Source organism: Sander vitreus, chromosome 14 (assembly GCF_031162955.1).
Source record: "Sander vitreus isolate 19-12246 chromosome 14, sanVit1, whole genome shotgun sequence".
NCBI classification, from domain to species: domain Eukaryota; kingdom Metazoa; phylum Chordata; class Actinopteri; order Perciformes; family Percidae; genus Sander; species Sander vitreus.
Window position 1 is genome coordinate 8,291,898 of NC_135868.1, and position 25,277 is coordinate 8,317,174.

A 25,277-nucleotide genomic window follows, 5' to 3' on the forward strand; every position below is an offset into this window, starting at 1 on the left:
ATAAATAACTAAACTCATCTTCTCAATTATATTCGTTTGTAGTCGCTCCAGAGGTGTGCGGCCTCTGACGTATAGCAATTGTAAGTCGCTTTGGATAAAAGCGTCAGCTAAATGACATGTAATGTAATGTCTAAGATACTGAAATAGTAGGCTACTCAATGACACTCATTTCTTGAGTTCTTTTGACAAATATCTATTAGATCACACAGTACTTGTATCTTTGTGAGGTTTTGAATCAAATGCCTTCTTTCTTTCTCATATTTTTTGACAATATACCATAATATGCTCTATTGTTTCTTCTTGCCCACAGTAGTTTTCATACTACTATTGTATTTTTTTCTATTCTATATTCTACAACGTATCTTGACTTTGCAGTACTTAATTTTTATTTTCTCTTGCACTAAAACACCAAGGCAAATTCGTTGTATGCGAAAACCTACTTGGCTAATTTTCATAACATACAAATCATTTTTTATTATATTACTAATAGCAACAATTTCTTCTTTAACCATAAAAGAAAAACTTAAATAATAAATAATTTGCATAATTTATTTGGAAATCTATATATTCATCTAAAAATGCACATACAAAAATGGTCCTTGTTATTTTTTTTTTTTTTTTTTTACCTAGGACGGCGAAGGCATAGGGACGGCATGACACGCCCTACTCTCCCTCTGATTGGCTAGTACTCGATACATGCTCTGGTTGAGTTGGTTAGGTCGGTTAGGTTTAGACAAGGGGAGTGGGATTGGTTAGGGTTAGAGTAAGAATGTCAGAGAAAGCCAATCAGACGCAGAGAAAGGCGTAGTAGGGCGGGACATGCTTCGCCATCCTAGGAAAAAAAAAATTGCGCACGTGAAGCTACGGCACGGTGAAACCATACTTTTGCGTCTACGTCATTGGACATCCAATCACATTTCTCCATACACTTCTCTCAGCCAATCACAAGAGCCCGTTTACATGGGGCACAACATCGGGTTTAGTTGTCGCAGTTTAGTGTTGTCATTTTCAAACATGTCCATCACGTCCGAAGTAGATGATTTTAATATTTTCTCCTGATTTTTGATTTCCGTCACAATGAGTAACTTTTCTAGAGAAGTCATCACTCTTCAGTTGGGACATTATTCCAACTTTGTTGGGACTCACTGGTGGAATTTACAGGTAAGCTAAGCTAACGTTAGCTTTGCATGTGTGATCAAACTTTAGAGTTTCTGCTCCGAGCTTCAAAGATAGCTCATGTTAGCAGCACCGTCAATGAGCATGTTGTGGTCATTTTAACACACCGACGACATGCGATATAAAATCAGGCTGGCACATAAAGATAACGGTAGCAACCATCTTTGTGGAGCTAAAGCTGCTAAATATCAAGTCTGAAGTCAGCAGTTTATTTGTGTTCAGATAATTATATTTTTTTAGACGGAATTGTTCATGTTATCCAGTACATTACAGAAGAATCACTTAGCATGATAACTTAAAATAGGGTTAGATACATATATAAATGATCCTCTGCTTAAATTATGGAGACGTTGAGCTACATCATAAGCCAACATCTGTGACCCTCATCCAGCTGCAGAAGTGCCCTGTAAAGGCAGATAATAATAATAATAATAATAATAAATTGAATTTGTATAGCGCTTTTCATGGACTCAAAGTCGCTTTCAGTTGTTGTTTATCAGTGGTGGAAGAATATTTACCTAAGTACGATTTTGAGATACTTGTATTTGACTTGAGTATTTACATTTTATGCAACCTTATATTTCACTACGTTTGTCTGACAGTTTTTTTTCCTACCCTTCCTGTCCAGTGTATGTGTATATATATAAAAACATGTATCTCCAGATGTGTTGATGTTGAATGTTTGTGTTAAACTGTGTTGAGCTAATTGTCCTACATCTTAAGTTAAATAAAGTCTTTAAAAAGCCTATTGGATCAGCTGGAAAAAGCATCGTTACAAAGCTGAAAACAGGGCTGTTTTTTTGACCCCATGAAAAGTTTTCAAACTTTTTAGAGATACGTGGTTCTCTCAGGACAGCGACGCTACAAACGGAAAAATTATGATCTTATAGAATATGATGCATTGCTGTAGATTAAACTACCCAACAGTATATAAAGGAGTTAAAATTAGCACAACCTTCAAGATCTACAGCAGTAAAATGCAACAGACATTATTGCAGCAGAAATATTTATAAAAACAACAACAGTCTGGAGTTTTTAAATGTCAATTCCTTGTATAAAAACAGAAATTAGAAGTTGTACCCAAGTAATGTCAGTTTTCATTCGTTTTTTTTCACCATTGAGACTTCTTTCAGATTAGATGTTTGATGTTTCGATGCTGATTCTATTAATACATTTACCACTCTCTTCTTTTATCTCACTCTCTGTTCTTCTAAGATGGAGCTATTGTGGTATTTCTGATCATTTTAGCTTCCATAGTCTGTGACAGGTGATGGTGGGCTTGTCTTTGTTTGCAGGATGCGTCTTTATCATATGATCCAGAGGCGCCACCGAGTGAGATCCAGAGCGATGTTGTGTTTCGCGAAGGGGAGACTCTGGGCGGGCAAGTCACCCACACACCTCGCCTCATCGCCATGGATCTCAAAGGTAACTTCTGCCTATCACGTGCTAACTTATTGCTGAAAACGTCCTCTGTGCTGGAGCAGCTTTGTATTTCTCGTTTGTTTTGATGTAAATGTTTCCTATGTTTGCGTACTAATTTAATTACTTTAGAAAAGGTTTTGTTTTTGTCATTTAAGATTTCTTAAATGGATACAGGTTCATACAATAACTTGAATGTGAATAATGATCGCTAAAGATCAATCACCTGCCTGTCACACTCTGTCTATAACAGGAAGTCTTCGCACTCTACGGCAGGAGGGAAGTCTGTATGACGCCGGCAAAGACATCTCTGCTGCCACATGGTAAATAAGAAAGTCTCTGTGTGTTCAGCTATAATAGGACATCATCTGCATAGTGTATCACTGGTGGATTATTGCACCTTTTAAACATTTTTGTGATTTTCTGTAAGTTCTGTTACTCATTTGGTTTTGCGTATTGAAATACTTTACCTTTAACAGAAATCCTTACAGTGCTCACTTAGGCTACTGTTTGAGAGAGATTGTTTGCATACTGAATGAAACCTACATTGATCGGTTTATGAGATCCAATAAAGTTTCCTTCCTTATTAAAGGTTTAATTACCGGTATTTAAGACAAGTCTTGTTTCGACAATTCTAGTTTTATGATGTAAACATGTGCTCCAACTGACAGGGAGGGAAACCTCATGATGCACAAAGAGAGTCCAGCTGAGAAGAACCTCTTTCTTGAAGATCTGGACAAGTTGGATGTGAGTATTTATGGTGGAAATGAAACTGACAAGCCACTTAATAATAATAATAATAATAATAATAATAGTACATTTTTCATGTCTTGAGACAGTGATGCCAAGCCATTCAAAATAATGTTGTTCTATATATTTACCAAGTACCTTGATCTAGTATGAATTGCTTTTAGGTCATTGATAGTTTGATGTTAATATTATTATATATTTGCGTAACAATCAAAAGAAAACAAAAGATCACAACTACTACAACCTTCAGTATAATTGGCTTCCAAACAGGCCACATTCTTTTTCATCATTTATAAAAAATGCTACTAGGGGTGCACGATTCAGAAAATGTCACGATTCGATATCGATTTTCGATTCCAAAACGATTATCGATTCACAGTATGTAAATGTAGTTACTTTTCCCATGTGATTGCAGTAGACATACAATAAAAAAATATATATATATATGAATCGATTTTTGTAATTCTATGAATCGATTTTGAATCGGTAGAGCTTGAATCTCGATTTGAATGTGAATCGATTTATTTATTTTTTGCACACCCCTACCTGCTACATTTCTTCTTTTTTTTTACCAACCAAATAGATATTCCGAAGAGGATAGGATCAAATCATGGCAGGTTACTGGCAGAACGAGAAGACGTATCCACCACAGCCAGAATTTACAAGCTTGATGGCGTCTATACTGCTTTATATAATAATAATGCAGAACATGTTAGCTCTGTTAGTTCTGTCTCTGCAATTTATATTGTAATTTTGATTGGTCAGGACACGGCTAGGAAACGGGCTGCTTTTCCACTATGTGTAATTCTATAGTAGAGGCATTGTATTGCACCTTGATATAAACATTCTCAAGCCTTATGCTGGCAGCTTTTCTTGTCTCCAGAAAGGGGAGATCCTTGCTGAATCTGATTTTTACCCCAATTCCCAGCCTCAGCGCTCAGGTAATAAAAGCCTTAAGAAACCTTCCTTTAAACTCTGCATGAAATACAAGATTCTGTGTCAGACGCAGCGACCACTCTGAAAACTCTCCCACCAGCAGGTGCAGTGAGTGTGAATACTGTGAACAGCCAGCTGGCTCGAGTCCAAAAGCGCTACAGGCTGGAGGGCAGCGTGAAGGTGTGGTCCGACTTCCTGAGGATCCACCTGCACCCTCGCACCATCTCTGTCATCCATCAGTACAACCATGACGGGTAAAGTGCAACGCCAGACTTCCTATACAGTGTTAAACAAAATGAGGAAACTGCTGAATTGCATTGTCCTCCACGAGGATAAAATCATCTGGTCCCAAAAACAAGCCTGTGCAGTATCTGCCTTCCTCCAGAAGATGTCAGGCTTTACACAGAGTTGGGCTTAAACACTGAATCACAGGCTGCTCTCTGTAGGCTGAATCTTTATGTTAAAGTGCTCATATTATGCTTTTTCCCTTTCCTTTATTGTGTTATATATCTTTTCTGTGCATGTTATAGGTTTACAAAGTGAAAAAGCCCAAAGTCCACCACAAAGGGACTTACCATCTCCAACAGAAACCCCTGTTCACAAACTGCTCCAAACAACTCTATTGTAGTCCAGCCTTTACTTCCGTGACGAACGTGCGTCACTTTGTAACACACGTTATAATGCTCGCCTAGCTGCTAGCGTGGCACGCCCTCATACTCTGCTTCTGATTGGGTAGCAGTGCTTACCTAGGTACTGCACACGTGTGACTGCCAACAAAGATGGAACAGAAGTGAGATGTCTCACTCTGTAGCTAAAACAGAGAGCTCAACACACAGGGTGAAAAGAGGAGTTGCAGCAATGTGCAGTACAACAAAAATATGTTTTTTTTTTTAATTAAACCATGTAAACCTATTCTGGTACAACATCTAAATACAATTATGAACCTGAAAATGAGCATAATATGAGCACTTTAAAGCTTGTTACACTCCCTACTGCACCCCAAAACAGTGCAGCTAACCATTTTACAGCTGATCAAAAGGACATTTCTGACTGGGTTGTGGCCGTGAGCGCAACGTGTTTAAAGGATGGATTTGCTTGTGTTACATTCAATGGCTTAAGTCTCAGCACAGCTTTATATTTGTATTTGTGGGTGTCCAGGGAGACTTCCCGTTTAGAGGCTTTCGGCCAGGGAGAGACTCTCCTGCAGGGGTCGGTGCTCGAGCAGCTGGAGGACAAACTGCACTTCTTTGTAGAGGAGTGTGATTACCTTCAGGTAAGCCATTGTTTTTGTACTATACTGTATTATATTAAAAAGATGTAGGATATTTCAGAATTTTCAGCAAGTCGTTTAAAAGTTTAGAAGTTTAAAACTTGATTGCTGATGTATTTAATTCCTCATCTCGCTGCATCCTTTTTTCCTCTCAGGGTTTCCAGGTTTTGTGTGACCTGGCTGATGGCTTTGCAGGCCTGGGGTCAAAGGTCACAGAGATGCTACAGGACTCTTATGGTGGAAGAGGCATCCTAACCTGGGGGTTAGCACCTGTCAGTCACCCGAATTCGGTGAGTCACAAACTCAAGTCAAACTCAAGTCAACGCTGGCCGATTTATCTTTTCAGTGTTTTATAAGAGGCTGTGTAAAAGCAGATGTTTTGTAATGGGCTTCTGTACTTCTTGTATTCTTCCTGTTCAACCAGACTCCAATGAAGGACCTCTACCACATGTTGAACTGCGCATTAGGGACAGTCCACATGGCCAGTCACAGCTCTTTCTTCTGCCCGTTGACCCTGCGTGGTGGACTAGGCAGATGGCCCTCCGCTCCCACAGAATTCCCCCTCCTAAATTATGACGTGAGGTTTCATTTCATTTTTTTTTTTTATCACTTATTATCTATAAACTATTAAAAGGATGTTTAATGGTAATTAAACTGGGTCAAATTCAATATATTCTCAGTTCATTTTGATGCCTTATTTTAACACTTGAATTGACTTTGTTTTGCTTAAATAAAAATTAAATAAAGTCAATTTAAAGCAACATGATGATAAATGGAAATAAAAAGAAGCGTCAAACTGTCATAAAACTGTCACTCTGAACTAGGACAACTCTAAACCAGATGTTTAGACTTATAAAACTGTATTAGAATTACATTTCTTTAAGATTTAGAGTTTAGATATAATTAAAGACATGTTATGACTTACAGACCCCCGTTTTACGGTATATGTGCATGAATGCATCTGGTATTGTCATTGTTTAACGATATTGTTTGTCTCTCTCCCCTCTCAGCCGTCACTGTGGTACCACTCCAGCTCTGTGCTGGCTTTGGCCCTAGATGCCCTCACTTTGCCTTACAGGCTGAAGAACAACAGCGTCCCAATGTGGCAGGTGGCAGATGCACTGGCTGTATCTGGGAGAAAGGTGACTTACTGCTATTCGTTTTGGTATGTTCACGTCTCTGTAGAGACGGCTCTGAGCTTATGATGACCGTGGTCATTTAAATCCTAGGTGGTGGCTGCTTATGGTGCCATCCCCTTTCCCATGATGCATGGCAGCTCTCTCCCTGACGCCCTAAATGCCTGCACAGATGTGTTGCCCTGGAAACCTTTATCATCTTGCCCTGAACCCGGCGACGGTCGATGCTACAGCCAGTACGTAACACTCAAAGGCTTCGAGGGCCAGAGACTAATCAGGTTAGTATTTTCTGAATACATTTATTTTGTGCCACGCTTTCACATAGCTGAGAAAACGCCACATAAAATATTAAACGAAGCTAACTGTTCACACAATACAGTAACGTGAGCTGTTTAAATTAGCTGGATACATGGTAACGCCATGTGTACTTTGTCCGTAGCAATCGGTCCCAAAACGTCCCAGTCAGAGAGTAAATGCTGTAAAAATATTCTTTGTAAATCTTAGCGTGTAGCTTGCTAGTCGAAGTTTGTTGTTGTTTCCCAGAGCAAAGAGATTTCGCGAACGGCAACACACAGAGAGCGGTCAGGCTTTATCCACGGAAATGTACTGTAATGTACCGTTGATCCAGACTAAACAGACTGTAACCTGGGTGGGTTGGGTCCTTACTGATGTTGCTGGCTTTCTTGCATAGAATGCCAATATACTGTGTGTACGTTTGGGACCACAATTCCAACAATATTCTGTGCAGCTGGCATACCACACCGTGGCACAGCAGCAGAGGACACTCTCTCCAGGGTGCTTCTGTAAAAGTTTATACTGGGACAGTTTGAAAGGTGCTAAACAAAGATAAATTGTATAGGAAAGTCGACCAAAATACACCTGTACTCCAGAGGGTTTAACCAAAAATGTGGTTTTGATTTTAGCTTGATTTCGGAGATGCTGTATCCAATCAAAGTCAATAGGATTGCAAATTTAGGAAAATGGCTTGTGGAAACATGCAGGCATTTAACGCCTCCCCAATCCTCACATTGCATTTTAAATCACCTAGACTGTGTTGATTTGATAATTTGTATTCCATCAGCTCTCTGGCTCCAGGGACTCAACCACCCACTCCCCTGCATAGCCTCCACAGTGGGGAAGACGTCCTGGCTTCCTACATTGGATCGTTCTATCCTACAGCTCCTCTGTGAGTCCCCACACCGTCACATGCTGTGAGCATAATCATTTTACTTGTTTATCTTTGGGGGCAAAACACTATATTTAAACCCAACACTGCACTTCTGTCTATCTTCCCTCTCCCAGGGCTCTGCAGTTGGTGTCTACACCCAGTAAACTGACAGCACCTTTCCCTCAGATATTCAGTCAGTCCCTCGGAGCTCAGGGCTTCCTGCAGAGCCAGCCTCCTCCACCTGGCTGTAAGCTTATCTCTATTTCACTTTACTCTTTTTGTAGCTGTGAAAACTTTTCTCCAACTTGGATTTGATGGTATTATAAAAGAATCCTTCCCTATGTCTGTAGCTCCAGCCCCTGTAGTCTCCTCTGCACCCGTCATGACTTCCCTCCAGTGTGGGCCTGCAGTTGGCTCGTGGCTGTCTGAGCTGCATCGTGGTGCCAGGACTTTAGACATCCGCCGCGTGGCCCCCAGCTTCCTCTCCCAGGGGCCCGAAATGGCAGAATACGAGGAGGCACTGGAGGAGCTGCGGCTAATGGCGCGGTGTTATCGTGACGACAGTGGCACGCACTCCTCCTCCTCAGAAGAAGACGACTAGCACTCTGATCTGGATAGACTGACGACTGCGAGCCTGTCTGCTTTGTTCACCAGCTTGCATGCACTCATACAGACACAGAGCGATGAAGAGGAGCTGTGCCTCTGGGTTATGACTGAAGACTGAACTACATGGCAACAGAAAGGGGTGAAAAGTTTCTCATGAGTTGAAAGACACAGATGAGGGACTATTTAGAAGTTAGGCCTCTACCTGTGTGGTATTCAGTGAGGAGATGGATGTAGCATCACATGACTGTAATGAACTGTTTATTTCCTCAAATGACTAACTGTAATTGTGTTTTATACTAAGTATACACTGTAAAATGAATGTATTTACATTGAGATGTAATTGTTACACCGGTTTTGGGCACAGGTTGCTCTGACCATTAATTCAGTTAAGTTAGTGTCATATTGGAAACGGCTTATTTTCTCTCATTGCCAGAGCCCAGAAGGGACCAGCCGCCAGATAAAGCAAATTGACATATTAAACTATTTAAAGCAAGCAAACAAATGCCTTGTATTTTTACTCTGATTAGCAAAATTGAAATCAATGTTCAGATGTTAGTTTGAGACCTATATGTAGCTAAAGGATGAGGCTAAGTTCTTATGAAGACTGAAACAAACTCATTCAAGTCTATTTTCTACCTGTGGCATTCATCCCCGAGCTCAGTTTCTACTGATTTTAGTAAATCTTTAAAAACAGAATACACTAGTGTATTCTCATTTTGTAAAAAGCTACATAACTTTCTAAACGAGCTGGGCGCTGTAGTTTTTAGGAAACATTGCTAAACAGAAGGAATTAATTAGTTTGGAGCTCTTTTTAGGCAAAGATCACAAATTGTGTAAATTAACATCTCCTCCAACTGTGCTACAAAGGTAATCGTATATCATGCCAAAATTGAAATAATACCTTACTGACCAATTTAAAAATACAAACCCAATGACAAATGTAGAACAGGCATTTTTAATTTGAAATAAAATGATACAAGGATTTCACAAAAGGTAAGATGTTACAACATATTCCCACCCAGCATTTTGACAACAGTATGCTTCTACATTTGATTTAAAAAAAGGCTAAGACACATACCATACCATCATTTAAACTTATAAAACTGAGATTGCACCCTGTTATTTTACAAACACCTTCATACAAGACAGCTCCAATGAAAAAAGATGTAGAGTAAAAGTCAAATGAAATGGAGTAGCGTGTGCATAAAAGACATTGAGCACGAGTGCCTGGTATTCTACAGCTATTTATCAAAAAACAGGAAGCAGGGGTAGTGTTATGGGGTTCGGGGAATGTAAATGGAGGGGCAGAGGGAGACACAGGGATAAGGGCTCATGACAAACGGTCCAAAAATCTGAATTAAGAGCGGGAACGGGAGCGGGAACGAGACTGGGAGCGGGATTTGGAGCGGGACTCTGAACGGGAGGCGGATCGGGAGTGGGAGCGGGCTTTGGCAGGTGAGGGGGAACGTGATTTAGATTTGGACTTTGATTTAGACCTGGCTCTGGATTTGGATTCAGCCGGGGAGCGTGAACGGGAGCGAGAGCCCCTTTGAGGCTCGGCGCCCTCGTCGTCGCTCTTGGGCTGCGCGCGGCCCTTTGAGCCAGATTTTCTAGAGCGATCCTTAATCCCTGATCTAGAACGAGACCTGGACCTAGAGCGAGACCTGGACCTGGAGTCGTCCTTCTTGTTCTTCTTCCCGTCTTTCTTGCTCTTTTTGCTCTTGGGGCTGCGACTCCTGCTGCGGTCCTTGTTCTTCGGAGCGCCGTTGCTGCGCTCTTCTTCCTCCTTTTTGCTCTTGACCTTATTCTTCTTGCTACGAGATCGGCTGCGGGAGTTGGACGCCGCTCTGTGAACAAAGTCAGAGAGTAGAACTAAGTGTTTTGATTCCATGCTGTGTCCAACTCTCTCACTTAAAAAAAAAGAAAAAAAAACATGCACACAGGATTTGGGATTATTTCTACTGTCCCTCCTACCACACCCTATCAGACTAAAAGCTCTCTTACATAAAGTGCATCACAAAAGGCACAATTATTTGCTGGTGACATTCATGTCATGTCTTTGTGGAAAGTAGATGAACTATCAGTGGACTGAGAGACTAGGTAGCCTTGGCCTAAGATTAAAAACTCACCAGTTCGTCACCAGATTTTAACTACATGCACACCTGCATGTTCCTGGAAAATCTATTTATAAAAATGTGCTCTCGTCTTACTGCTAACTGGAGTGCCAATATCTTAATGTGGAATTTACATGCAGCTGCTAAGAGGATTGAGTGGCTTGAGTTTAGATTTCTCACCTGGAGTGGGAGCGGCTGCGACTGCTGCTCTCACTGCGGCTGCGGCTCTTGCGAGACCTGCGGCTTCTGGAGCGGGACCTGAGAAAACATAGTAACTATTAGCAGCATTCACATCGCCTGCTGGCCACCTGCAGCGGGGGTTGTTACGAAGCTTCATCTGTTGCTAAGCCAGCTCCTCCTCTATATCTAACTGGATGCTCCTTCCAAGCACTACATGTGAAGCACAGCTAAAATCCCAGTGCATTGTAAAGTACTATTGCTATATTTAGAAACTCAATATGCATCAGGAATCCATGTCTAACCTGGAATGGCTGCGACTGCGAGAATAAGAACGTTTGCGTCTGGCTCCAGGCCGGTCCTCAATGAGCCGGATCTTTCTACCGTTCACTTCTGTGCCATCGAGCTTCTCCAGGGCCCTCTTCATGTCAGAGTAGAGCCTGAACTCTATCACACCCTCATTTTTCCGGCCCTTGTGGGTGTCAGCGTAAGTCACCTCCCCTGCCTGCCTCATGTAGTCCTTTAAAGAAAAGAAAAACAGTGATCAGAGGGAAAGTACTGACGTAAGAGATATGCTCAGAAGAAATCTTTTAGACGTGGTGGGGGAAAGGGCGCTAGAGCACTGATGGTCGATGCTGCGATTTGCATATTGGTCTTAAAGTTTGCCGTCATGTATCTTTCTGTGGCAATAGGAGCACACTGTGTTTATGTTTCAGTGGTCAAGTTTTACAAGCGTGCACAGTAATTATCTATTTCAACATTCATGTAACCATTGTGGAAATCCATCTTCAAGTAAAACAGTTCTGAAAAATTGTTTTTGGTTTCATCAATATATATATATATATATATATATTTTTTTTTTTTTATTTAAATATAAAGTTCTTAGGAACTAGACAGTAGACAAATGAAATAACAGTGTATACCGTATTGGCTTTAGACATTACTTCCTTAAAATAAACAAGTTATGCAAGAAAAACAAGCTTCATACCTTCAAGTCCTGCCAGCTGCAGCGGCTGGAAAGATTCTCAACAATGAGCCGATAATCTGTCCGTATAGGTGGACCATATCTGTCTCTTCCCCACCGCCCATATCCACCTTTTAAAGGTAACAAGGAAAGGACAGAAAAAAAATGAGGACCAAAGAGAAACTGTGATGGTGCATTCATACTAAACTCCAAGCTAGACTCTACAAAATATAAATATTCACTTGGGAAAAGGAAACAAAGAGGGGGGGGAAAGCAAAGGTGAAGAAAAAAAAAAAGAAGAAAAAAAGCAAGACTTACATAAAAAAAACTCAACATATCCTTAAGATATTTCTGTCTACAAATCAAAAAAATATATTTAACAGCCTAAACCTATACAACACATCTGTAGCTTATTCAAATTTGGTAATAATGTCAATGGGGCTATTCTCTAAATAGGAAAAAAAAAAAAATCTCATTCAAAAACATAACTGATCAAGGAAGTACTTACGGTGAACTAAAGCAAGTTTCTAAGCTATCCTACATATAAAAAAAAATTTAAAAAAAAAACACATTTCACTGTTACAAAACATGTTCTTTTTTCAGGCACCTATAAGAGCTGAACCCACATCTGTTCCTAACCCCCATGGCATCCTCACCACCCGGCCTGGGCCTAATGGGAAAAGCGGTCTTCATTCACAATGGCTCCCTTTTTTGGTCTGCCCAGGGGCCCAGAATGGTCAAACCACACTCTTGGAAAGGGGGGACACCATGGCCAGCAATAGGGGCAGGCAGTCAGCAAAGGACTCTTTCAATTAAAACATTGAGGTTCTTTGTTAAATCTTTTACCTTTAAATTGACAATCATTTTAAATAAAATAACGGAATAAGACATCAATAGATTACAAGATATTTAACAATCAAATAGTTATTTTACAGTATTCAAATGAAGACATTTATAACCTTTCCATCAGTAAGCCATTTCCCCATCACATATTCACATGTAACTCCTTTTTCAATCCATCAAATGGTAACCCAAGATATTTTTCAAGTCATTGGTGGCTCTGGTGCACACAAATATAATTGTGACATGTACCAATATGAAATATATGCCTACTGTTCAGTTGGTGAAAAATAACTTCTATTTTTCTATCTTTCTATCTATTTGCAAGATGATTAAAACAGAAACTGAGACTTTGTTAATCAGACCAGAAAACCCAGAGGGGCTCACTGAGGCCAGAACAATAGTAAATACTGATGAAATGAAGATGAATGGTGTGGATGGGCGTGTGCAACTCAAAGACAAAAGCTGAAACGAAAACAGTTTCATTTAAAGATGTGCAAGTTAAGGAGGATAGACTCTTCCCCCCCCTCCCCCCGACCTCTCAGTTGCTGCCCACATCCATTGTTTTCAGCAATTGAGCCTATTCTGACATTTCTATGAATATATGAATCAAATCAAGTGTGTGTGTGTGTGTGTGTGTGTGTGTGTGTGTGTGTGTGTGTGTGTGTATATATATATATATATATCTCTCTCTCTCTCTCTTCATAGGTCTCTCTATATCAGAGAGGTTGTTGCATTACTTTTCGGGGCAGATTTTTGTGACTGGGGAAAAAGACACTATATCACAGTATAATAACAAACTCAATCTTTTCCTAGATCACAACACCCAGCTCAAGGTTCCACCTAGAGCAACAAATGTTTCCGTCACAGTCAACCAACCTTTATCAGTGTCAAATCTACAATTTCTAATACAAACACTAGGGTGTAAATTGAATGCACATCAGCCACCAAGGACAAGCTTACAATTTTGCCGCCCCTTTGAAATTTAGATTAATGGTTCCCTGTAATGAATAAAACCCCTCATCAATGACATTATTCATGTGAAAAACACAATTCTCTGTTGAACACTTACTTCTTCCACTTCCACTCCCACTTCCACCACCACCACCACCACCATAACCTCCATCACGACGAGGTCCCTTGGTGTGCTCCACAATGACCCTTTCCCCACACAACTCCTTGCCGTTCAAGTCATACACAGCATCATCTGCATCACGGGGGTCATCAAATTCAACAAACCCATACCTTTATAACAGAAGAGAACAAGTTTTAACACTCATTTTGATCATGTTTATACTTGAAAACACAGCGGTCGTCAGGTTTGCACACACTGACCAAACCCACACAGTACACTATCGAGTCCCGACATAGCACTGTCAACAAAGTGTTGGACACGGATGTGTCAAATTTCTTTAAAAAAAATGTGTTCTGAAGGTTTCAATGCAATAGAAAACGGATGTGCAGATCTCGTTCACAAGTGACACTGTTAAGAAGTGATAGCTCAAATGTCTTGCCAACATGTATGTGTGTGTAAGCTAGTTAATATTGCTAACGTTAGTCTGATAATGATGCTAGGGCATGAAAAATAAGTTGTGTGCCTCATGGCACAGCGGTTTAACAGAGATTTTAACTTAAGGCAGCGTTACACTATATATATATATATATTTATTATACAGCGGGCTAAACGTTTTTTTGTAAACAGTTCTTATTCATGTGAAATAAGGCTATATTAAATGTTTCATATATTTGTATGTTTGAGATTATACGGGATGAGTGACTAACAGTTCAGCTATTTTTATAATTAAGATTTCTTCCTTTTCCCTGCGGTCACAAAAAGGGGGGGGGGGGGAACAACAAAAACAAAACATCTGTTTCTGCCCAGAATTTCACAATCGAGACATCGCACGTTTTTTAAGTCGATCTAAAGTTACACACGAGTGTGACTGAACCATAGGGGCTGAACTTGCACTTGTTTAGCTCACGGATTGCTTGCAATTCACACAGCCGCCATTGACATTGCCACGTCTAACCTTAGCTAGCTAGCTAGGTTAGCTAGTTAGCCGTGGTCGAGATAGCGATGCTAACGCTCACAAACGCCAACCTTTAAGCATTGCACCGAGAAAACAAGAACTTTAGCAAAACTAAAACTTTACTGTAGATCACATTCGTGACGGCTTTCATTGAAATATTAGACATACTAGCTAGCATTAGCAGGCCGCTGCAAACAACAAGGCCCAGTCTGCACGTTATCTTCACGGTGCGGCCTATGCAGGCATTAGCTTCACAAAAAAACGGACATCGACAAACGTTACCCATTTTTCAGATCGACTTCGAGTATCTTCCCGTAGCCTTTGAAGAACCTCTCCACGTCCTTTTCTCTGGCCCTGTAGCTCAATCTTCCGATGTACACCCTCGACATCTTGTTAGCTTGCGCTTGCTAACCTAGCGAAATGTGGGATCCGGCTAAAACCGAACAAGCACAGACAGAGATGAGGCGCGACGCGAGGCTGAAAAAGATACATACACGCGGTCCTTTGATACAATAGGTCGCGGCTACAGGGGGCGTGTCTTCCGGTGTAGAGGGTTCAATGGCCTGGGTTTAGTCTCTCAGGTAGCCCCATTATTCCCACACAAATTATCTGTTTATTTACCTGCTGAGACGATCATTAGATTAATTAATCAACAGCAAATGAATAGCGAAGAATTCCCATAATCGATTAACAGGGTTAAATGTACCATATTTCCCATAAGTTTTTTTTCTTTTCTTTTATAAATATAAAAACAAAATACTGTGCAAGTACCAAAACGCTCAATCCACAAAGAAATGCACACAACACCAGTCATTCATGGTGCAGGGACTCCGAGAGCGTAGTCCACTACTTGAGTAAATGTAACGTTACTTAGTTACTTTACACACCACTACATTTGAGAGTCTGATCCTCTTTGTCTGTCCTCTTACAGTCTGGCTGGGACTAACACATTTTTGGGATTGCAAAATGCCTTAAACGATTAGTTGATATTGTTCGTGACATAATTTGTGATGGACGACCAGATCAATCGACTAACCGTTTACGTTTTAATTTAAATAATTTTAATTTCGAACATGCGGGTTTGTCCAAAGTGGCTTTTAAAAGTTAAAACCTTCGAATTTAGCGACCTGTCGGTACACGTACACGTATGAGCGGCGGTGGGCGGGCCTAACAACTGTACACAGACAGGGTTCGTTACAAACACAACAGCTACTTTCCTATGTGCCGGTTGTTTGTTTTTTTTACACAATTTTCTTCCTAAAATCATGCCTGCAACGCTTTAATATCCCCTCTTTGAGTGAGTTGAAACAGTTGCTCAAATATGAAAAGTGTTGGCAACTTTTTTCTTCAATGGGTTGAAGAATGTGAAGTCGCTTTGGGAGGGAAATAACGGTGCAGGACGTTAGCCGAATGTTAGCTCACCATCAACAGGTCAGTTGGTTGGTCAACTAGCTAACTGACAAAACGGTTATGGAGCGCGCGACTTTTTCAAAATACTCCTGGATCGATTTTGTCTTCTCTGTGATCGGAGTGTGTACCTTCTTGGTGGACTGGGGCTCGGACTTGTGGGTGGCCACCGAGTTTTACTGCCGCGGGGATTTGTTCTGGTTCGGGGTGCTGGTCGGCCTCATGGTCCTGTCGTCTGTCGTTGTCCAGATGTTCAGCTGGTTCTGGTTCAAGTATGACCGACAGCTGCTGGGGTTCAGCGCGCGGACCGAAGGAAGAACCGTGCTCTTCGGGGACCAAGTGAAGCTCTCCTGCGTGTTACATGTGCTGCAGCTGGGTTTCCTTTGCAGGTAGACAACAAAAATAAATGTGCATTGCTGGAACTAAGAAGTACTCCTATCCTTAAAAGTAGAAATACTGTACTATACTATACCATATACTGTAGTAAATACTCTACTAGTAAACTCCCTGAGATAAAAAAAAAATGTACAAAAGTATCATCAGCACAATGTCAAACAAAAGTAAAACTACTCATTATGCAGCATGGCCCATTTAAGAATAATATATAGCCTATTATAACACTTAATCATAATTAGTGATGCATAATGTACACATCACAGTGTTGCAGCTGGAAAGGTTGTGGCTAATTTGAATTACTTTGTATTCTGGTGGGTATCTTAAGCTACAGTATTTATATCTTAATGCATTACTTGATTTATATTTTGTATTAATCTGAATCTTCAAAGTAACTAAAGCTGTCAAATAAATAGTAAAGTAAAAAGTTAAGTACAATATTTGCCTCCAAACTGTAGCCAATTATGTAACCTCAAAATTGTACAGTACTGCAATAAATGCAGTTATGTAAGTAAACAAGTTAGTAAACCTATTATATTAGTACAATAACACTGAGCTAATACAGCAAATCCCTTGGTTGTTGGTTAAACCTCATATTCAAGTTTATATATATATATATATATATGGAATCAAACAGCCTACATCTATTTATTGGGACAGAAAATGCTCATCTGATGGCAGTTTCTCAATATGAGGAAAGTGTTTCAACAACAGGTTACATGAAATCAAATGTCCGGCTTGTGTGATGCAAACACACTTTAATCTTGACAAAACTGAAATAATACACCCTGAGCACAACACCTTCACTGCAGGAGTATTTCTTTGTATCCGTTATTAAAAAACTGGATATTCCTACAGAGTATCAGACAAGCATGTAGGTAATATAATTTGACAGGTGCTGTGACCGAAATGAAAATGTCAGGTGTGGCCCACTAGTAAATCCAGTGTCTCAGAAGATAAATGAATGTTTAAAATACACAACTAATGAGGTATGACAAGCTCAAAATATGAGTCAGTGCTTTTCAAGATAGTGCATCATGCTACATTGCTTCTATTCACCCTTAAAAAAAAAAGTATGTTTAGCTGCATGGGTTTGGTATGCGTTGCCATTTTCTTACAATCTATATGTCATGCATACTGTAACAGAACCTCTGACAAATTGATCCACGTAGGCACATCTCCGCCATACGCCAAGGCTTCAGGGTCTGGTGGCGGAAAGAGGAAGGGTCAGAGTACGCCGTTTACCTGACACATGACCTCAGCATGCTCCGGCTAATCGAGACGTTCTGTGAGAGTGCTCCTCAGCTCACTCTGATGATCTACGTCATGCTGCACACAAACAAGGCCAGGACTGTTCAATGTGAGTTACTTCCGCTCTACAACAAAAGTAAACCTCTCCAATTTAGAGAAGTGTTTTTTGTGTGTGAATCAAAGATATCTACCCAGTTGAGTCTGAGTTGTGATAAGTCAAGAAACGCCACAAATGTGTGTTCACTTCCTCTTGGTTGCTACATTGATGGTTTAACTTCTGATTTTTGCAGTTGTGAGCATTGCTGCATCAACCACTTCCATAGCCTGGATGGTAGTGGATTACCACCGCTCCCTGCGCTCCTTCCTCCCCGACAAGGCCAAGCAGGGCTGGTGTTCCTCTTTGATCTACTTCCTGTGGAACCTGCTGCTAATCGCCCCACGTGTGACGGCCCTTGCCCTCTTCGCCTCAGTCCTGTCTGGGTACATCGCTGCCCACTTCTTGATGTTGTGGCTCGTCTTTGTGTTGTGGGCCTGGCAACAGGGGACAGACTTCATGGACAGCGTCGGTGGGGAGTGGCTCTACCGGGCCACCGTAGGGCTTATTTGGTACTTCAGCTGGTTTAATGTAGCAGAGGGTCAGACCAGAGGCAGGAGCATCATCTATCATTCTTTCATCACCACTGATGGAGGAATCCTGCTGGTGACTTGGTGGTGTTACAGGGACCCTGTCCAGACTGAGTCATACGCCCTCACTCTGCTCATCACTCTACTTTTCATCTACCTCTTGGGACTGCTCTTTAAAACCCTCTACTACTGCTGCTTCCACCCCAAGCTGTGGAGGCCCCCGGTGAGGGAGCCAGGACTGCCCGATGATCTGCCCGATGCAGAAGTGTCCATTAGAGACGTTTCCATCCAGGACGGCACCCTGTCCTCCCAGCTCCTCAACAAACGCATGGCCTGCCATGCTGCTCATTTTTACTCCGAGCAAGGAGTCAATAGAAACACTGACAGCACAAACAGAGCGGAGCCATCACATCTGTGATGTCTGACTTTTTGTGTGCCAAAGTCAACAGTGTACTGCTGATAAATGTTACCTTGTTTGGTAGTGATAGTATGCAACAATCTCTCTTAAGACTCCGGTGTCCTATCTGTGCTGCAATTTCACCGGGTGCTCAGTATAATATGAACCAAAGTACAGGCTCAAAAACGGTACCTGAAACTAAGAGTGGGCAATATGGATAAAATCCTTTTCATATCAGTACATACATCAGTTCCTACAGTATATTGGGATATAGTAAATTCCTGGAAGAACTGTTAAAATAACTGATAATTGTTTGTTTTTTTACCTATCCAGATACTTCATCACATTGATGTAAATACCTTATAAAAATCCAGTCCTGCTAGTTGATTTGCAATCTTGCCACAATGTTCTAATACCACCATAGATATTGCCACACTATAAACTGTATGGGTTATAAGCTCACTGTATACATTCCCATATTTTCTCTACTCTACTTGAAACTGGGGGTATTTGATAAGCTCATTGCTAAACCAACAAAGTCAGGTGTTAGCTTTATTTTTATTATTTTCTACAAAGCAACTTGAATGTTGTTATCTTTACACAAAAGTAAGTAAATTTGTACATGTTATGGGGACAACCTTTTTCATACATACCATATAATCATATGGTTTTGTTGTTGTTGCTGTTGTGTGAAGACCTTGTATCTCCAAAAAAAAAAAAAACTTGCAGGAAAAACAAAACCTTGTTTTTTGACATGTTAAATAAAAATATACTTTATTTGTAATAAAATATTGTATATTAATAACATATAACAATCCGAATATTTTGGACATTATAAGGGTTTTGCAAGCCCACAGGGTCTGAAAATGTTCTCAATTTATGTGGATAATCTCTAATTTTACCAACCAAGATGGGATTTCCGAGGTTTTTCCATGACAACAAGGGTCATCTAAATGTGTGTTTGTGTGTTTTGTTGTTACAGCTGCTACTGCTGGAACCTATTGAAATGACTTTGAATGTAGATTTTGACCATTCTCTCTCTTTTTTATAATTTCTGTGTTCAGTTACTGTGCTGTTTTTAGACCACTTGACTGGGTACTCAATTTTATCAAGATGATATTGATGGTGTAAAAGTCAAGTGTTATTTCTTCAAATAAGAATTGTTAGTACATATTTAACAACAGATGACATCACTAGCTTTAGGTACAAAACCAGTAGTGTTTGCTTATCTTGTTTAAATGTCACATGTGCTAAATGTCTCTGTTTACTGAAGTATCAGTGTAAAACGCAGTGCTACACATAGACAATACTCGTTATTTTAGACAGAGCATGTTTCATCGACATCTTTTTGGGTGCTCTTAAAGTTAATTCAATTTGTCGCTTTGTTTTATGTTACGTTCTGCGAATGTTCATACAAAGTTTTGTAGAGCCACTTATTTGCCAACAAACTCCGCTGAAAACCAAACGTCAAGGCTGGATGTTAATATTTTACCTCATTTGCCATGTGCAATTATTAAAGTGGTGACAATGTTGTATTATCTGTTCTACTTTGTGCTTTGTTTATATTTGATGATACAGACTGCAAACCGTATCTGATTTGCATGGTGATTTACCGCTCAGTTTCCTTCTTCTTTTCAGTGAAGTCACTTTATTTAAATATAGGAATGTTATAACTCTTAAAGGTTTAAGTGACAGCTTTCAATATAAGTTGTATGTATGTAAACTGGTAGTCTTGCGTTGCCAGACCTATCTCCACAGCGCTGTGGAGTAAGGAAACTGGCAATGATTATATTAATACAGTATGCCTTTAAGATGTCAGATTACACTAAAGGAGGGCCAATGGGAGGGGTTACACAGTATTTGAACACTGAACCTTTGCTCCTTGCATACTTTCGGTTGTCTTTCTTCATTTCTGATGTTAACGGTGTGACGTGTAAACAGCTTTGTCCAAAAGTATGTAGGTACTAGAAGAAGTACTAGGCACTAGAAGCAGGCAGTTCAAGTGGATATGTAAACTTTATTTTGACAGTATTAGTATGGGTGTGTTCAAGTACCACAAAGTGGACTTCCTCTTAGTTTGTGCGGGTCTGCTGTTCTTACTGCTCGACATAGTGTTGGATGTATATGCTGTTGTGTCTTTCTACCAGGAAAAGGCTTATGTGAGCCTCGGTATCCTGCTGCTGCTTCTCCTGGGCTCCTCCTTTCTTATTCAAGCCTACAGCTGGCTGTGGTACAGCTATGAGGACTTTGAGAGGTGGACGAAGGTTGAGAAATGCCTGAGCCAATGCCAGCTCAAGATTCTTCATGTGTTCCAGCTGGGAATCTACTTCAGGTTGTGTTAGCCTTGTATACTAAAATAATCTTTGTGCTTTCAAAGTGCCTCGGCTGTTTTTCCTTCTGTTGTAAGTGTGGGAAGCTGGATGTGAATGCAGGAAAGGAAGCTGTTTTAATTGAGGTTGTTTTTGTTAGAGGTAGCTGGTTTCTTTTTTACATGTCTCTTTATCTGTGAGCTCCACCCTCGCCTGTTCCTGAAAATGTTTAAGTTTACAGGAAATGCAAAGTAGATGAATAGTCTGAATGGAACAATTGTGCTGTACTATCATACTGCACTGTAGCCCACTTCCAAACATGGGTGGTGTGAATAATATGTAATTTTAGCATACAGAAAACAGTAACCTTTAAAGAAGAAAACAGTACATTAAGGCATCTTCTGCTATGAATTACATCATCTGCTTCATTTGCTCCAAATTTGATTAATGAAAGAGGATATGTTATTTATGTGACCACAATGACAGAAATACAGTAGTAGAAACATGAGTTATGCCACAGTTTCCTTGTTTACAGCAGATCATGTGATTAGAGTTTGGAGCATGTTGTTATTCTGATTGTTTGTTCGTAGCTCCTTTTCGTGCTTTAATAAGTTACGTGTGACGAGACTGCCAAAGAAATCAATATTAATGGCTTTCACATGATGATTCAGTTGGTACAACTGGTTATTATTATGTATAATATGTGGTCATTACAAAAGTTTTAACTGTTTGCTCTCCGTCCAACAACTTTTCCTTCTCAGGCATGCAGGTGTCGTGGAGATGTCTTTACGCAGTTTCTTCTCTAAGATCAATAACCCCGAGGGTTTCGCTGTGTACATGTGTCACGACCTGAGCATGCTGCGGCTCATAGAGACGTTTTCAGAGAGCGCCCCTCAGCTCGTCCTCATGCTCACCATCATTATGCAGCGCGGCGAGTTCAATCTTGTGACAGGTGCAGTGTGTTACTCATGTCTCTACATCATGTAGTTTTGGGGGCAGAAATGTGAGTCGCCAAACTCAAACTTAGTCATGACAATAATGGGTATATATTATAAGGCTATATATATAAGGCTCAAGCATGGTTGTATCAAATTAGAAGTGTTGAAGTAAAAATGCAAAAGGTGGCTCTTTTAAAGATTACTCTGAATATCAGTTAAAAGGGTCATAACTTTCTTCTCTTTAAAGGGTCAGTTCAATCAAATTCATCAGTGGAACGTTACTTAGCACATTTTCTGTGTTGCACTTAAGTACCATTTAGATCTACTAAATGTATTACTTTATTTGAGTATTTCCATTCTACTTGATAATCTATATGGCTAGATACTAGTAGAGAGCAAATATGCTTTTCTGTAATTTTGGTGGACTGACCCTTTAAAAAAAGCCATCTTGAGGATTTCCCATAGTTTTAAGTAATATCCTCTTACAGCACAATTGAAGGTTACGCCAGCGGTGTAGTCTACGTGATACGCAAGTATACGCAGTTTACCCACTAAGAAAGCTCCAGGATTTCCATATACCCACTTAAAAATACCCAATGACACGCAACAACATACTTTCCATTATATTTTTGATATATTGAATTGTCATTTCTGTTTTTCTTCTTCACATAGGCTAAATAAAGGTATTTCCCCAGTAAATTGGTGCATAAAGTGTATCCGAATACTACACCACTGGGCTACACTGTAATCTTCGTCTTTTCTAGAAGCTGTTGAGTGCAACTTCAAAAATGGACTGAAGTTAAAGTGTATTTCTGAGTCTTAATGCAATCAAACAGAGCTGCATTATGCAGGAAAAGGCTACTCCAGAGTAGTATATCAAGTTACTTTCTACCCTTCACCAAGATGAAACAGGTTTTTACAATACTTCCCTGGTTGATTTACCGTTACATTGCAATCATGTCTGGACCTCATTCATTTATTCATTCTTCTTCTCCTCCTCAGTGTTGAAGGCCTTTGGGTCAGCCTCAGCCATCGCCTTCAGTGTGACCATGTACCACCGCTCCCTGCGCTCCTTCCTGCCCGACAAGGAGAAGCAGCAGATGATTTCATCAGGGGTCTACTTTTTGTGGAACCTGTTTTTCATCTCATCTCGCCTCACCGCACTCGCCCTCTTTGCCTCCATGCTGCCGTGCTTCATCTTCACCCACTTCTTTTGCTCTTGGGTGGTTTTATTCTTCTTCGTCTGGAAATCCAAAACGGACTTCATGGAAAGCCCTTGCGGAGAATGGCTTTACCGAGCCACCGTGGGCCTCATTTGGTATTTCAACTGGTTTAATGTGGTCGAGGGAAGGACAAGGTACAGGACTATGCTCTATCATGGGTACATGCTCGTTGACATTTCGCTCCTCTGCAGTTTGTGGTGCTGGAAGTTTATAACAGAACTGCATTATTTTGAAATTTCACCCGTGTATGCTGTCATCACTGCTGTCAGTGTGGTTGCAGTTTACATCCTTGGTCTCATATCAAAAATGATATATTATAACTGCTACCATCCAAACCTTGTTAAAGGTCAGTTGAAAGGGGACGCCACTACAATGTCCAATGCTGGACAGGGACCTACTAGGATGAGCGCATTTGCTGGAGATGAGACAGACTTTACTGTGTGCCAACTCAGTGTTAGACACGTAGACGAAGACGTTACAAATCGCAGCGGACCCAGCCCACCAGCATCCGACATCAAACACTACAATAAAAGAATGAGGAAGTTGGCCGAAAACTTCTACTGCTGACCTGCATCACTTGACATCCACCAGACACGAAAGGTTAGACTGAGTCATGCTGACTTGACCAGCCTTATCAATCAAGATCATGGGTTTTTTTGGGACAGGAGTGTGACCTGCTTCCTGATTATCCACGGATTCAACCTCATGGGTTCAACTTAGGTTCAAGTCAAGACTGCTGTATTCTCCTAAATACTGTCTAGATAGATAGATTTTTACTTTATTGATCCCCAAGGGGAAATGCAAGGTCCCAGTAGCTTAAGACATCACACACAACATTCACATACATCACAAACAGGATGATAAAAAAGCAAATCCATATGAATAGCATGGACAATAAAAGAAAAAATACTAAATAAAATAAAATAAAAAATCCACATGAATGTACTAAGGGATGTATAAGCATGAGATGCTTGCAGTGACAGGGCAGCAACTGACCCTGTGATTCAGTATGAGAGTGTGTATCATGGTGGTAGTGCAAATTGGTCCAATAGTGCAAGGATACAGTCTAGAGACCAGCATTAAATATGGACAATATAAGAGAATAATGTAAACATAGTAATATAAATATATATATATATATATATATATATATATATATATATATATATATATATATATATATAATATAAAAACTATAGCAGTGCAAGGATACAGTTTAAAAAAGACAGCATTAAAGATGGGCATCATAAGGGAATGAAGTAGACAATAGGATAGACACAAATCAACAGTCAATATTAGAGGTTTGAAGTAATAGCTGTATTAACTGTGCACCAATGTACATGAAGCTGCCAATCATTATTACCTCTGAATCTGCCAAGTTTTGTTTGTTTGTTGCCAGTTTGTCTGTCAGCAGGATTACGGGAAAAACTACTAGCCCGAATTTCATGAAACATGGTGGAAGGGTGTAAAATAGGCAAAGGAACAACCCATTCGATTTTTGAGCAGATTCGAATCATGTGGCGGATACACAAAAAAACTTTTTGACTTTCTTTAAGACTGTGGCATTTGTTCTGCATTCATGTCTTGTCGCAAAAATGAGTTCTGCACCCTCCACTTGCCATTGAAGTTTAATTAGTTTTAATTATAAATATTATTATTAACGGATGCCCTCATGTTCTTCCTGTATTGCAACATACCGCAACAAGAAACACATTAAAGAATATATTTATACCTGATGGCTTGTTAATATGTAAGTGTACCTTTTTTTTTTTTAAGTGGACATATGCTTTTCTGTATTTTCTGTCATATCTACAATGTTATGTCGGATTTTCAAATAATGAGGTAAATGTATTTTAGACAAATCCTCAAACATTCAGATTTCCAACTGTTCTGAACGCTCCGGTTTCAACAGATTTTTCTACTCTGGGCTGAGTGTAATGCTAGTTACACCAAAGACATTAAAGAACATGAAGCCTTGGCTGCACTTCATGCTGTCAGCATTGCTGAAATTCCCTTCTCCGGCCTTCTATGATTGGTCATCTGCCATCGGTCACATTTTCGGTTATGTAGTATTTGGTTTAAAAGCCTTAATCTGCGATTTTTGACTGTAGAAAGTGTTGCTATAGCTACTCTTATTGTCCACTGCTAA

At 40.2% G+C, this 25,277-nt stretch overlaps 4 protein-coding genes across 6 annotated transcripts; 3 read left to right on the forward strand and 1 right to left on the reverse strand.

Moving 5' to 3' along the window:
- The first annotated feature begins 959 nt into the window (after window positions 1-959).
- msto1 (misato mitochondrial distribution and morphology regulator 1) lies at window positions 960-9,607 on the forward strand. 2 transcript variants are annotated; one of them, XM_078267178.1, is made up of 14 exons: window positions 960-1,161; window positions 2,472-2,601; window positions 2,849-2,918; window positions 3,267-3,342; window positions 4,229-4,286; window positions 4,382-4,535; window positions 5,440-5,554; window positions 5,707-5,841; window positions 5,976-6,128; window positions 6,562-6,693; window positions 6,781-6,965; window positions 7,769-7,873; window positions 7,990-8,102; window positions 8,206-9,607. In XM_078267178.1, the coding sequence occupies exons 1-14, from the start codon at window positions 1,078-1,080 to the stop codon at window positions 8,454-8,456; spliced, it is 1,761 nt and encodes a 586-aa protein (XP_078123304.1). In that variant the 5' UTR covers window positions 960-1,077; the 3' UTR covers window positions 8,457-9,607. The 2 variants fall into 2 exon arrangements, with proteins under 2 accessions (XP_078123304.1, XP_078123305.1); XM_078267179.1 differs by having other exon boundaries at window positions 4,385-4,535.
- srsf4 (serine and arginine rich splicing factor 4) lies at window positions 9,401-15,075 on the reverse strand. 2 transcript variants are annotated; one of them, XM_078267180.1, is made up of 6 exons: window positions 14,869-15,075; window positions 13,629-13,801; window positions 11,741-11,847; window positions 11,058-11,272; window positions 10,756-10,833; window positions 9,401-10,308 (listed from the first exon to the last, which is right to left on the reverse strand). In XM_078267180.1, exons 1-6 carry the CDS (start codon window positions 14,973-14,975, stop codon window positions 9,819-9,821), a joined length of 1,170 nt encoding a protein of 389 aa, XP_078123306.1. In that variant the 5' UTR covers window positions 14,976-15,075; the 3' UTR covers window positions 9,401-9,818. The 2 variants fall into 2 exon arrangements, with proteins under 2 accessions (XP_078123306.1, XP_078123308.1); XM_078267182.1 differs by lacking the exons at window positions 13,629-13,801; window positions 14,869-15,075 and adding an exon at window positions 12,343-13,091.
- A 633-nt stretch (window positions 15,076-15,708) lies between these two features.
- Window positions 15,709-20,193, forward strand: xkr8.3 (XK related 8, tandem duplicate 3). The gene is made up of 3 exons (XM_078268468.1): window positions 15,709-16,382; window positions 17,559-17,746; window positions 17,928-20,193. Exons 1-3 carry the CDS (start codon window positions 16,057-16,059, stop codon window positions 18,677-18,679), a joined length of 1,266 nt encoding a protein of 421 aa, XP_078124594.1. The 5' UTR covers window positions 15,709-16,056; the 3' UTR covers window positions 18,680-20,193.
- Window positions 20,194-20,532: 339 nt separating this feature from the next.
- On the forward strand, window positions 20,533-24,864 carry LOC144528383 (XK-related protein 8-like). The gene is made up of 3 exons (XM_078266900.1): window positions 20,533-20,990; window positions 21,729-21,919; window positions 22,908-24,864. Exons 1-3 carry the CDS (start codon window positions 20,695-20,697, stop codon window positions 23,693-23,695), a joined length of 1,275 nt encoding a protein of 424 aa, XP_078123026.1. The 5' UTR covers window positions 20,533-20,694; the 3' UTR covers window positions 23,696-24,864.
- Window positions 24,865-25,277: the final 413 nt, after the last annotated feature.